The sequence below is a fragment of the Pistacia vera genome, unplaced genomic scaffold, assembly GCF_008641045.1.
Source record: "Pistacia vera cultivar Batoury unplaced genomic scaffold, PisVer_v2 Contig278, whole genome shotgun sequence".
Lineage (NCBI taxonomy): Eukaryota > Viridiplantae > Streptophyta > Magnoliopsida > Sapindales > Anacardiaceae > Pistacia > Pistacia vera.
This window is the reverse complement of record NW_022196088.1, coordinates 129,672-143,011: the sequence shown is the minus strand read 5'-3', so window position 1 is coordinate 143,011 and position 13,340 is coordinate 129,672. Positions and strand designations below refer to the sequence as shown.

General features: G+C 33.1%; 1 protein-coding gene across 2 annotated transcripts; it reads right to left on the bottom strand.

The window, feature by feature from the left end:
* Positions 1–4,564: 4,564 nt before the first annotated feature.
* Positions 4,565–12,253, bottom strand: LOC116133976 (glycosyltransferase BC10-like). 2 transcript variants are annotated; one of them, XM_031419637.1, is made up of 11 exons: positions 11,887–12,253; positions 10,884–11,333; positions 9,086–9,184; positions 7,638–7,738; positions 7,470–7,541; positions 7,234–7,324; positions 6,683–6,763; positions 5,681–5,740; positions 5,483–5,605; positions 5,044–5,082; positions 4,565–4,950 (listed from the first exon to the last, which is right to left on the bottom strand). In XM_031419637.1, the coding sequence occupies exons 2-11, from the start codon at positions 11,265–11,267 to the stop codon at positions 4,822–4,824; spliced, it is 1,179 nt and encodes a 392-aa protein (XP_031275497.1). In that variant the 5' UTR covers positions 11,268–11,333; positions 11,887–12,253; the 3' UTR covers positions 4,565–4,821. The 2 variants fall into 2 exon arrangements, with proteins under 2 accessions (XP_031275497.1, XP_031275496.1); XM_031419636.1 differs by having other exon boundaries at positions 4,566–4,950; positions 10,884–11,366.
* Positions 12,254–13,340: the final 1,087 nt, after the last annotated feature.

Below are 13,340 nucleotides of genomic sequence, written 5' to 3'. Positions count from 1 at the left end.
TAGGTTGGTGTATGGTAGGCTCCACCTCAATTTGTGTACTTTCAATGGGGATGGATGATGTCTCAGTATTTCTAGGTGTTCCTTGGTCAGTGGCAATGGCTTTACAAGGGAATTCACTCTTATTAAACACCACATCTCGCCTGACTATAATTTTTACCCCTAGAGTTTCCCTATCCCACAATCTATATCCCTTTGTGCCTTCTTGATATCCTAGGACTATGCATTTGGTGGATCTAAGTATGCATAAGCTGCACACCCAAAAATTCTTAGGTGGCTTAAGTCCAATTTCCTTCCAAACCAGATTTTTTCAGGACACTTCCCATTAATGGCAGTGGATGGGCTTCTTTTTACTAAGTAGGTTGTAGTGGCTAAAGCTTCCCCCCAAAATGTGTTTAGTAGTCCTGAGGTGAACAGTAGGCACCTAACCTTTTCAAGTAAAGTTATATTCATTCTTTCTGCCACCCTATTCTGTTGAGGGGTCCTAGCAATAGTTCTATGCCTTAAAATACCATGCTTTCTACAGAAATTATCAAACTTAGCATTACAGAACTCTAACCCATTATCTATTCTTAGGGCTTTTACTTTCTTACCTAGCTGGTTCTCAACTAACACTTTCCACTCCTTAAACTTGGCTAAGGCTTGATCTTTGGTTTTCAGGAGAAAGGTCCAGACTTTTCTACTATAGTCATCTACTATTGATAGAAATTAATTGTTCCCACCATGGGATTTGACTTTTTCAAGCCTCCAAAGATTAGAATGTAGGTATTCAAGGCAGTTTGTCGCTAGGTGAGTTCCCTTTGAGAAACTCAGTCTATGTTGTTTTCCTAACACACAGTTTTCACAGAATTCTAGGTTTAAGATTGAATCCTTACCTAATACCCCCTTACTGTTAAGGATATTCATACCCTTTTGACTCATATGCCCTAACCTAGGGTTCCATTTTTTAGTTATAGACATTTTGTTAGAAAGCAGGGTAGCATTAAAACATTCAGGATCAACATCACCACATAGAATGTAAAGACCATTTCTCTTTTCCCCTTTAAGAATCAGGTTCTAGTTTTTATACACATTCAAACAACCATTACTTGCCTTATATGTACATCCAGCCTCATCTAAGGTCCCTACAAAGACGAGATTTCTTTTTAAATCAGGGATATACCTAACTTTGGTTAGTTTTACAAGTTTTCCATTAGTTAGTCTAAAGGTTACACTGCCTATACCCTTAACACTACAGGCTTGATTGTTTCCCATGTAGACAGTCTCATTTTCATGTGTTTCTAGGTCCTAAAACCAGTTCTTGTGTGGGCTCATATGAAAGGAACAACCTGAGTCCAAGACCCACTCCTTGGCAGTGTCAGATGTTGACACTGTCAAGACCTCAAGTTCATCCAATTGGTTTTTACTAGAGACCAAATTACTCTCAGTATTTCCCTGTTTATGTTTCTTTAACCATTCAAAACAAATTTTCTTAATGTGGCCAGCTTTGTTACAGAAAAAACACTTTCTTGATTCAGTTTTTGCTTTGTTATTACCCTTTCCCCTTTTCTTGTTCCTAGACCCTTGCTAATACTGATTATTCTTTCCTACTTGACTGGATTTAGGCCTACTTTTTTACAAACAAATTACTACCAGACCTTTTCTAGACTTTTAACTCTAATTCCCTAGCTTTAAGTCTAGCTACAATCAAGTCTAGGCTAGGTACTATTCCTGAATATTGTAAAGCATTCTTGATTACTTGGTATTCCTCAGTCAACAAATTCAATAAGATCATTGCTAGACTGGTATCCCCTAATTCTTGGTCAATTCCTTTAAGGATTAGGGTCATCTTTAGAAACTCATCAAGATTGTCCTCAATGGACTTAGTACTATCCATTTTGTATGAAAATAAGGCACCCTTTAAAAATGCAAGATTGGGTGCCGACTGTAATAAGTACAAAGTTTCAAGTTTACCCCATAAGGCTAGAGGAGTTTCTAGCCCATCTACCTTCCATAGGATGTTATCAAATAGGTTCACCACTATGAGATTGTATGCCTCCTCATTGATCTCATCCTTCTTTTTCAATTTCTCCTCTGGCCACTTGGTTACGTCCTTCTCCAGAGCAATCCCCATTTTGTTGTGGGAAAGTAGCACCTTCATCTTCTTCTTCCAACTGCCAAAGTCAATCTTTCCATCGTATTGTGTGATTTCCAGTAGTGCTGTTGACATATTGTAAGTGTTTGTGTTTAATTTTGTCTTTGTTTCAAGAAGCCCTAATTGAAACCCTATACAGGAGCAGTTAAAGGATTCCTTAAAAGATTACCAAGTAAAGAACCCTAATTTTTCCAAGAACGTCCCGAATTGATGATTTAACACCTCAAATCTATACTCCTAAGACTCTAGATCACTAATAAATGACTTAATTTGAAAAGCCCCAAATTTCGATAAACCCTTGAAATTTCTAAAAACCCTGGATTGTTGTATTATTCACCAAATCGATCAATCCTAACACCTATTAGCTTTGATACCACTATTATAACTAATTAACCAAAACACACAAACCAATCAAGCATACAAACCACAAGAAAATCAAGAACAACCACAACACTGATTTATCGTGGTTCAGTTATCTAAATTGGATAAGCTATGTCCACGTTGAGCTCCAAAAATGGGAGAGCTTGTTGCACTACTTATTAGATCAAGATCTAAACAAGAACAACTACAAACCCAATCAAACTCTCAATGATTACAAGAAATCCACACCATAAAAAAATCCTAGAGACACTCACCAAGAATCCCTAAGAACAAGAGCAAAGAGCCCTCCTGATTGACTAACAAATTACCCAATCAACCCAAGTTACAAAGATTTCCCCAAATCAACTGAAACCCTAACAGAGAGAAAAATGAGAATGCAATGTTCTTCAACAGAGACAAAACATATGAGTGAATAATGATTGTACATTGCCCTTTTATATCGTTGACTCCATGAAGCATCTCAGCTGTCAGATCAGAGTTGGATCAACAACCAAGATCCAACACAGATTAATACCAAAAATGTAGCGTTTCATTAATCTCCAAAACTGCATTGTTTTAGTCTTCACTTCAATAGTTCTGACCAACCCTTGAGGGTTTAAAGTAATTATCTTTTTCAAAAGGAATAATACTTCACTTGCAAAAAGTCTATATAAAACCTTGCAAGTGATTTGTTAGAACATAATTGGTAAATTAATATAAAAAATCAAGGTAATAATTGCATATTAAATTATGATGAATAATATGACAATGCAAGAATAGAGGCGATGGTGGGCCGTGTCATGCCTAGGGTCGTGCCATGCCAAGGCCCACAAAAATTCATGCCTTGTCGTGCTATGTCGGCCCATCAAATTTGAAGGTCCACAGCACAGCCCACTATATATTGTGCCAAGCCTTGGGTCATGCCATGGCACGGCCCACATGCTTTGTAAAAATATTTAATTTTAATATATATAAATTACGGTAATTTTGATTTATTATTAATAATTATTATAAAAATATTTTATATTTAGTGACATTTTACATTTATATTAATTTAAAACATATATAATCACTATGAAATATAATAAAATAATGAAACATTGAAATATTAATTGAATTTCAACACTTTTTATTAGTTATAAGTTATAATTATAAATATAAACTTAGAAATTAGGATTAGGAATGATTATACATCTTTATTTTCATTCATTTCCAAAATCTTCAAATCTTCAAATATATCTTCAACAACACATTTTTTTAATTTTTTTAATTTTTATTTTTTTCACGTCGTGTCATGTTGGCCTACGTGCCTTTTTTAAAGCCCACGGCACAACCCGCATATTTTCATGTCGTGGGCCAGCACAGCTCTATGCAAGAATACTGTTAAATTATGATGAATAATATGACAATGCAAGAATACTGTTTATCACTTTGTATGCAAGATTTTGTATAAAGTCTTTTTATATTTAGTATTATTCTTTCACAAGTATTACAAATCTCCTATATTAATTATATTTTAAATACATTTGAAGGCCATTATGACAATTTTAGGTGGTCATTTTTTATAACTAAATTGATCTCTCAAGAAATCTATTAAACTTTAAAAATAAAAAAAAAATAAAAAAATTAGACATCAATAAGTTAAAAGATCTTTTAAAGAAGTCTATGACAAGAAGTTAACAACTCCATAATTAAATTTCTTTTTATTAATAATTATATTTTCATTAACAAATCAATGAAACCATGAAAAATATCATTTAATTTAATTCGACATTTTTAATGAAGATAAATAATACTTTCTAAGGACGAATAATGTAATTAGATCTTTAACTCAACACCATTTTAGGTTTGATGAAGAAGGGAAATAAAAAATGATGAAAATAAAGTTTCAAACAATGAAATGTGAATTTTGACTTGGAAACCTAATATTTTAGAAAAGAAAGGTGCGCTTTTAACTCGTTTGCAACTTCATATGTTTTAAGTTTTACAAAAATTCAACATAAATTACAACGAAAAACATCCCCCAGAACTTTCTGTCCAGGAAATACAACATTAACAGCCCAAATGGAGGTTAAAGGAAGAAAAAAGAAAAAATGGACAACAAATTACCCAGCCCCAAGGAAGCAACACTAAGTTAGCCTCCAGCCTGAAAAACTCAAGTCAATTCTAATAGCTCTCCATGTTGCCCCTTGCACTTAAGAATTGTGGAAAGGGAACATTCCAACCTCAATAATAATGTGGCAATTTACAACTTTGAAATGGAGAGCCAAGATGGAGAGAGAAGGGGTCGAAAGCAACCGACCAAAGAATATAAGAGTCAAAAATATTTCTCATAGTGTCGTATAATTGGTGAAAAGGTTTAACAAGTTATTGAGGGTATCTGGGTAGAATTTCCTGGCGAATAAGTAACATGGCCGTCGGATACCATTCCATAGGCAAGGCCGCAACAGCACTGTCCTCTGTACAGAGAGAAGCGACACAAAACTATCTTCAGATATAACCTAATCATATATATGACAGCGAAAACCAGAAATTTCTAACAAAGTGTATACCTGGTCATCACTTGTTACATGCTCACTCGTATCGACTGACTGCAGGTACAATTTACAACATCAGAAATTAGCAAAAAATTTAGGAAACTGTATGACAGCTAATATTACTAGTATACAAATGACCAAAATAGAATCACTTTCACTGAGATATCCGACACAAGTTTCTCCAGGTGACAATTCACTCACATTGTTGGGAGGAGAGAGTTATCTTTCAATTTAAAGGCCAAAAAAAAAAAAAAAAAACAAATATATCGCTGAGAACTATTTCTTTTAAGTCCCATGACCATGCTATAGAAGGTGAACAATGCAAGTTGAACTAGGTATGTATGAAGTGAGCTAGACTCTTAAGCACAGGTGGTAATAGCCATATCCATGGAAAAAAAAGTTATGACAAAAGATAATTGCTCTGTGAATAATACAAGATATAGCATAAGCATACCGTAATATTCTTAAGAAGTCCATAAGAAATATCGTGAGACTTGTAAGATTTTGGATGCCACTTCCTTTCAGACCAATCAACATGAGTAACCGACCGGTTGGCAATTCCACCAGGATCAATCATCTGAAATACATGAGAAACTCATAAGAAGCAGAGTTGTAGCAAATTTTAAAGTACAATCTTGAGGAAGGTTCTTACGTGGAAAAAGGTTGGTAAGTAGTGCTCATCAGCAATACAATTTTTACCATCCACACCATGCTGCCATCATCAAGAGCATCCATGTTAATGAAGTGTGGTCCGAAAACCATTTAAAATTTCTCTGTTTTCCAAGATCTCACAAACAACTATCATGAATATTGACTTCATATGTCAGGTTTTCATTTAATTAAATTCCACATTTGCAGTAGGGTTGAAAGAAATCAAGGAAAAACCAGTTAAATGTTGCACAAAACCTAAATTATACCAGCTCAACCATCATATAACCAATAAAGACAACAACATAGCATCAATAAAGAGTGTCCCTTAATAAAATTACAAAATTATTATATTCTCAGCAAATGCTGAAACTTAAAACTCACAAAAGAATCAAACTTGATCACTATAAAATGTCACAAATTGTGTTATATTCAAAAAAGTTCACCATCCAACTCATGAGCACCTAAAAACTAAAATGTCTCTCTCCCTTTAGTTGACTAGACAAGTAGAACCAACAAATCGGGAGAAAACATTCCATATTTTTTTTTCTATGGAAATAAAAGATTATAACCCTTAGATCTCACTCCTAAAGCTCTCCTCAATATAAAGTTACAGAAAGTTATGGTACAGACACATGAAGACAACCAGGAATAGTAGAACATAAGAAAAAGAAAAAATGCTTTTAGACATTCATGGCACAAGATTTTAACGATGCAATAAGATTAGTTGATCAAATAATGTCAAAAGAAATTGGAACTGACAGATATGAATAAAAAAAAATGGTTGTCTAATGACATATATAAGTTCAAGCTGATAGCAAAAATTAAACACACCACAGATATTGAATCGCAATTATGGCAAGAAATATCAAGAATGGCTTGGATTAGAGAAGCACAGAAGCAGACAGCAATTTGTCCAATGAGATCAGAACTTAAGCAACATGATAAAAATTTAAACCAAAGACAAATGATAACATAAAGCAACCACATTTAAAATTAACTTTACCTTGCAGTAATCACGGAATTTAGAGTAGTAAAGACTGTCAGCCATAACTATGAGAGCATGCTGCCGCTTCATTGTAAACCACTGCAGAAAATTTACATGTTAAATATACCAAAAGAAGAGTACAGAAGAAAATCATATAAATGGAGCTGAATGTTGAAATGTCTTAAACAACCCATCTGGCACTTCCATTTGTGGGTTTGAATGACTTTGGAAGCAAGAAAATACAATTGACATATGACACCAGATACTAGCATTCTCAGACTTTCCAATGGAAAATAGAATTCACCAATGACACCACATACTAGAATTCTCAGACTTTCCACTGGTTCAAAGTCAAACGGAATGCATGTTATATGGCCAATCAAAAAGGCTGAAATTGTAACAACATTTTTTATCTTAACTGCCCCCAATACCCCCATGTATAAAGAGAAGGAAACCTGTTGGACTAAGAGTCATACAATCAGGGACAATAATGTACCATAGTAGAAACAATACTAACAGGCACTGAAAGACAAATTCATAGACTCTATATAATATCCATGAAAATATACCTGTGCACCCTTTCTAAAGTCTTTAATCTCAACTTCCGGCAACATGTGTTCAGAATACCGGCCATTGCCATGTGGACCAGGATCCTCAAAGCTGAAAAGAGAATGAAGAGTGCATCCATAAGGAAAAACAATTTCCTCACAACCATGATTCAGATGAATGTTTCACCATCCACACAAACAAAACTTTAAAATAGACAAGTAAATAGAAAATAGTACATCACATAAGAAAACAATACCAGTCAATGAAGCTCATATTTGAGTACATCAGATAGTTGTAGACATAGTCAAAATCATGCAGGGGTACACAACTGAAATACAAGAAAGTGATTCAGCAATTGATGATAGCAAAAGTCATTGAAGTTAAAACAAAAAACAACCCTCAAAGTACTCAACAATCCAGTCACCTATCAGAAAGTAACACAAAATGCTGATTATCAGGATCTTTGAGAGCATTTGCCAATAATCTTCTCTCTGCATCAACCATTGAAATTCTTCCCCAGACAACCTACAAATATAACCAAACGAAGATATCAGGTTTAGCTGCTTATAGATACTCACTTCATCGAATATTAACAACATAAAGAAGAGTAACAGAAATTTGACAACAGAAGCTTTTACTTGAAAATTAAATTATCTACGCACCACAGCAAAGATAGATAATAATAATAAATAATTTGAACAATATTATATGAGGTCAAAATATTTTGAGATTTGAGTAGATATGTTCAAGAAACACTATAAAAGATAGAATATTGACTTATTTATATGTTATACCACCACTGTGAATCTTACTATAATAAGAGTATCAGTATTATCAAACTTTTAACGGCACATCTATTATTGAACTCTTCTCATCCCTAAATGATTTAAGTAAATTGTTAATGCAATATAGAGAGGCCCAGACTTAAAAAAGCAGTGAAGAAAAAAAAGCATTGTTATTTTGCCCTTAATGAGTTGATAATTTTCATTACGATTTTCCACATCAAGAATAACTAGAGCATTCTTCCAACATTTGCTCATTGACAGGGCCAACTTGGTAGTGTCATGATTCTAAAATAATTACTCTTTAACGGGGAAGGCAGATGCTTGGACCAACTGTACTTTTAAAAGTGATGTCAGTTTTAATATTTGATTAAATCTTTTGAAAGCAATTATTTTCTGCTTCAAAAAAGGGCCTAAAGGGAGATGATAGTTTTACAACGGTTGCCAGATGACATAATTCTTCACCCTACAAATGAGTTCCATGGGATGCAGTACCACAAATGTGCAAGAGAATAAAAATCAATCCTCCACAATGAAATAGCATTTCAAATCTAGTAGCTGAACCTTTAATTCCTACTAAACATGTCACCTAAGGCTCATTGTCAGAAGTCCCATAACTCAGGCATAAGTTAGGAGAAAACATATCAAACAAATTGCAGAATATTTAGTACATATAATTTATGAGATCTAAGAATGAATATGATAATGCTGACAGAAATTCAGCTGCAACAGTTGATGATCTGCCATATTGAGCAATAACATTGGCAGAAAAGAGTGAACCAGCGAACCAGAAATGGTGAAGGAACAACCTGTTAGGTCATGACTAAAACAAGCAAGACGTGGATATATGAAAATTGAATGTACAGGAAATGCAATTTCTGAAAAATTTGCATTGGTTTGTAGCTTTGAAAAACTGGTACTTATTTTAGATGGGCCATCGAAAAATAATGTAGAAAATTTTGTTAAAATAGTTCAAATGGGCTTATCAGTTCTTGAAAAAGAAGGGAAGCAACAAAAGGGTAGAATATTAAAAAATAAAAATAACGGTAGAATATAAGAGAATACTATCTTACATATTTAATTTACATACCTGGTCACTCCGTATTTCCCGATTAATGAAGTATCGACTAAAATGCACTGGTTTATCCCTCGATGCATGGACATATACTGAAAATCTACCCTCATGACCCTGCAAGAATATATGGAAAAAGACTCACTTAATGGTACAATTTCAAGTGAACCAACAATGAACAGGCTTCATAGAATTGAAATCAATGAGCTACGAGAACAAGTAAAATTCAGATTAATAAATCACAGGTTAAAATTCACTGCCACGGCATGTAGACATCACAAATAAGCTTACCGTGTATGAATGTATAAACAGGACAAATAAGCTTAGCATGCGTAAATGAAACATGGCAGTTATATTGTCCGTAACATGTTTGAATATTTTGTAATTAATCTTCGAAGGCCAACACTTTACCTTTCACAACTAAGTTAATATTTTTCCATAGACAAACAACCAGAAAGTGAAGAGGAAGATGGAGTTCTAAATCCCAGCATCACTCTTTTCATGTCAACCAAAACCGTACAACTCCCTGTAGCCAACAAAGATAGATCCTATACCATAGTTGCCAACCTTCATACCAACCAAAATCCCTGACTTAACTTGTCTCACTACCCACAGCTATTTGTTCTACAATTGAGGCAACATTACCACTTTAATATTATATGGTCTTAGCATAGAACAAGCCTGTATCATAAAAGAAGCTTCTGCCACATATCAAATCAAAGTAATAAAATCCCAGCACTGGCTCACCAATGTCTTGCCATTTTTAAGAAATTGACTGAGCAATTCGCTAGTGGAGCTTAGACCTCACCAAACACAAAACTACTCAACAGTAAAGATATAACAAATGACCCTTTTTCATCATCAAGTCAGAATAAGAAGGCATTTTTCCCATCGGTCACCATCAGTAATTAATAAAAAGCATCAAGAAGCCCATCAAAACTATTATTCCCTTGATGAAGAAATGATTTCTAAGTATTCAACTGCTTATCATTATTCTCACACAATCCAAATCTAAACACGTTTTCCAACTAAGGTCCACAACCTACAGCACTTAAATATGCTCTCTAACATGTCCAGCCAATAGAAGAAATAATTAGATTTAACAGCAGACATAGGCAACCTAATTTTAAATACATATAGCACAACTGGTAACATATCTTAGCTTAATGTAATGTAGAAAGTAAATCTGTTACTGTTTCAAAACATATCTTAATTAATGTATTTAAAAGTAACTGGATTACTATTTTAGAACATATCTAGTTTAATGTAATGTTAAAAAGTAACTGATTTTCTATTTCAAAATATGCTAAAAAGTTATTATACTCACTCCAACTTGGATATGTTTCCAAGAAAATATTTAAATATTTCATCACCTCTATCATAATGGTTATATATAAGTACCTCCCTGATATAAATGACTCTCTAGCTAATATGATCCATCGAATATTTTGGGTCTGGGAAGAGAATTGACAAACAAAAAGAATACTGGCTACTTGACAATTTTTAAAAATGTTAAAGTTGGCAAAACAAATATATGCATATAACAACAATGTCATACACAAGTTGAGCACAGAAGATGTGTCAATTGTAAAAGTTAGACACATAAGCATGCAGATATTAACATGAATCAAATTGCATTTAATGCAAAAGCACCTTCCATACTCGTATACTGTTACAATAGATCACAACTTGAGGTCAAATTTCTTCCATGCCATTATTGGTTCATGAAGCAACAGCAAGAAATTCAAGAAGGAAATGCATATTCAATTCAAATTTACGGAATAAATAAACAAATAAACAAGAAAGAAACACTTACATGAAAAAACTTATCCCATAGCATCTCAAAAGGCAATGGACCAGGAGTCAAGAATAGGAAAGCGATTTTAGAATTTTTGGACCGAACAGGAGGCGTGTTCAAAATATCCCTAATAACAACTCGAGATGCGATCTCTTCATCCGTCAGTTCCCTTACCGGAACTGGTGGAAGCCAATCAGTTAAGGCACAACCTCTAGAAGAGAACATGTAACAGGCACCGCGACTATGGGGTGGATATATGTAAGCACAAACTAGAAACAGAATAACCAATGAGACCAACCCAATAATCCACACCGGCCTCTTCAATGGAGGACGGTGGCGAGTCCCCGGCAAAATCTGTAGATCCCCCATGTTGCCTACACGCCATGCTTTAACCGACTTCATCTTATCTTACTCAGCATAAAGATATCACAAGCTCTATCTACCTCCACATAATGCAATTCTTTACATCTAAAGAATTAATAATTGTTCAATAATCTGAGACTGGAAAAGCATTAACGGATCAATTAAAAACCCCTCTAAAAAAAAAAAACAATAAACAATATTTAATAAAAGTTATGGATCGAAACAAGAACATTCAACTTCCCAAATCAGATCTTAAGCATAACCCCCCGTGAAAATTAAATTAAATTTTCCATTTCAAGAGTCAACCCAGATGAAGAAACAACAATAATACCTAACAAAAAAAGGAAAAAGCTTCGAAATTTCAACGTAAGGAAACGAAAGTTAATAAGCCAACTCTTGAATTGAATTGAAAGCTGAAGATTTACACAACTACTTAAACCAAACCAAATATATTTTGCCACAAATAAAATTATAAAACAAAAAGAAACGAAAAAGGAAAAAAGAAAGCTTAATAATAAAAGTCAAACCAAAGACTCATTCCAGTCGAAATTCAAAACGAACACTCAATTAAATGTAATTCCGAGTCAACACAGCCAGAATTTCCAAATGTTATGCATTTTCCGTTAGTTTCCCGGGAAAATAACTAAGAAAAGAATACCTGAGCTGAAAGAGAAAGAGAAGCAGATATCCGATCAAGGGAGGTAGAGACTTGAAGTCTTTCGATTTAAAGATCTTGAATCTGAAACTTTCTTTATTTGGTGTTCAAGATCTAGGGCTCAACAAAACCAGACCTTAACTAATAATAAAAAGACCGAGAAAGAAAGAGAGAGAATTTAAATAAAAATAAAAATAAAAATATTATTTATTATTTAGTTTAAAAAATAAAATAAAATAAAATAAAAACTATTAATATTAAGTATCAGATGATTTCGATTCCTTGGACGATTCGTTTTCGTGTTTGTTTGTGGAAATTGTTTATAAATAAAATAGATTTTAAAAATGGAATTATTTTCTCTCTCTTTCTCTCTCTCAATATTTTAAAATAAATTTATTATTTATTAGTTTGTTGATCAGGGAGAAATCGAGACAAGGACGAGAAGGGAAGAAGAAGAGTAGAATGATTGAACAAGACGAGCAAGTTGCAGCCGCGAGGTTAATATAATTTTTTAATAATGAATAAATTTGGATGGATATAAATGGAAGACCTAAGGCATTACAAGCGCGTACTGTGCCCCATAGTTTCTTCACAGGTCATGGCTTGACGCCAGTTTTGTTTTGTGTTTCGGAAACACAATAACCGATACTGCTCCAAGTTCTTTGATTTTAGCAGCAACCAAAGAATAATTTTTCCGCTTTTCCAATTGGCCATTTTTGTTTTCTGGATTTGAAAGAATACATGCCTCTTGATTTTAAATTGGCCATTTGATTCATTCGGTCTGTAGAATAGAATAAGATTAAAAGAAATATTGTTTTATTCTATTTAAATACAATTTTTTATTTTGAAAACAATTAATATAATAAATTTTATGAAATATGTTTGGAATAATTGGTGAGTTATTTTTTAACTACGTTTTCAAATACAATCTTAAAAAAATTAGTGTAAAATTATAAAATGATTAAAAGTTCTTTTTACGTTTTTTATAGATTTTTATAATGAATAAAGTTTTGAAATATTATATCAAAACATTTAAAATTAAAATATTAAAATACAACTCAAGAATTTGAATCGTATTTTTTCATAAATCAAAAAATATTTCTTAAATAAATTTTAAGAGACTTCGTTAAATATTCTTAGCTTTTGAGACAATTTTCAAAATTTAATGGGGTTCTCATCAATTTAATTAAGATTTTCAAACGTTTTTACCATTTTAGAATTATTATTATTATTAATTATTAAAATTTGGGGACCCATGGAAAAAGTATAAGATTTTTGATATCAAGTGGATCCTGTGATTGATTGTTAAGATTGATTCAGGGCTAGATGAAGCCTAGATCGAAAAAGGTTAGTCCGGCTTCGGATAAGACAATTATTAAATTATTTGTTTTAGTATTTGTTGTCTTACTTACATTAAATAAATTATTAATGAATTTATTATTATTATTATTGAGTTT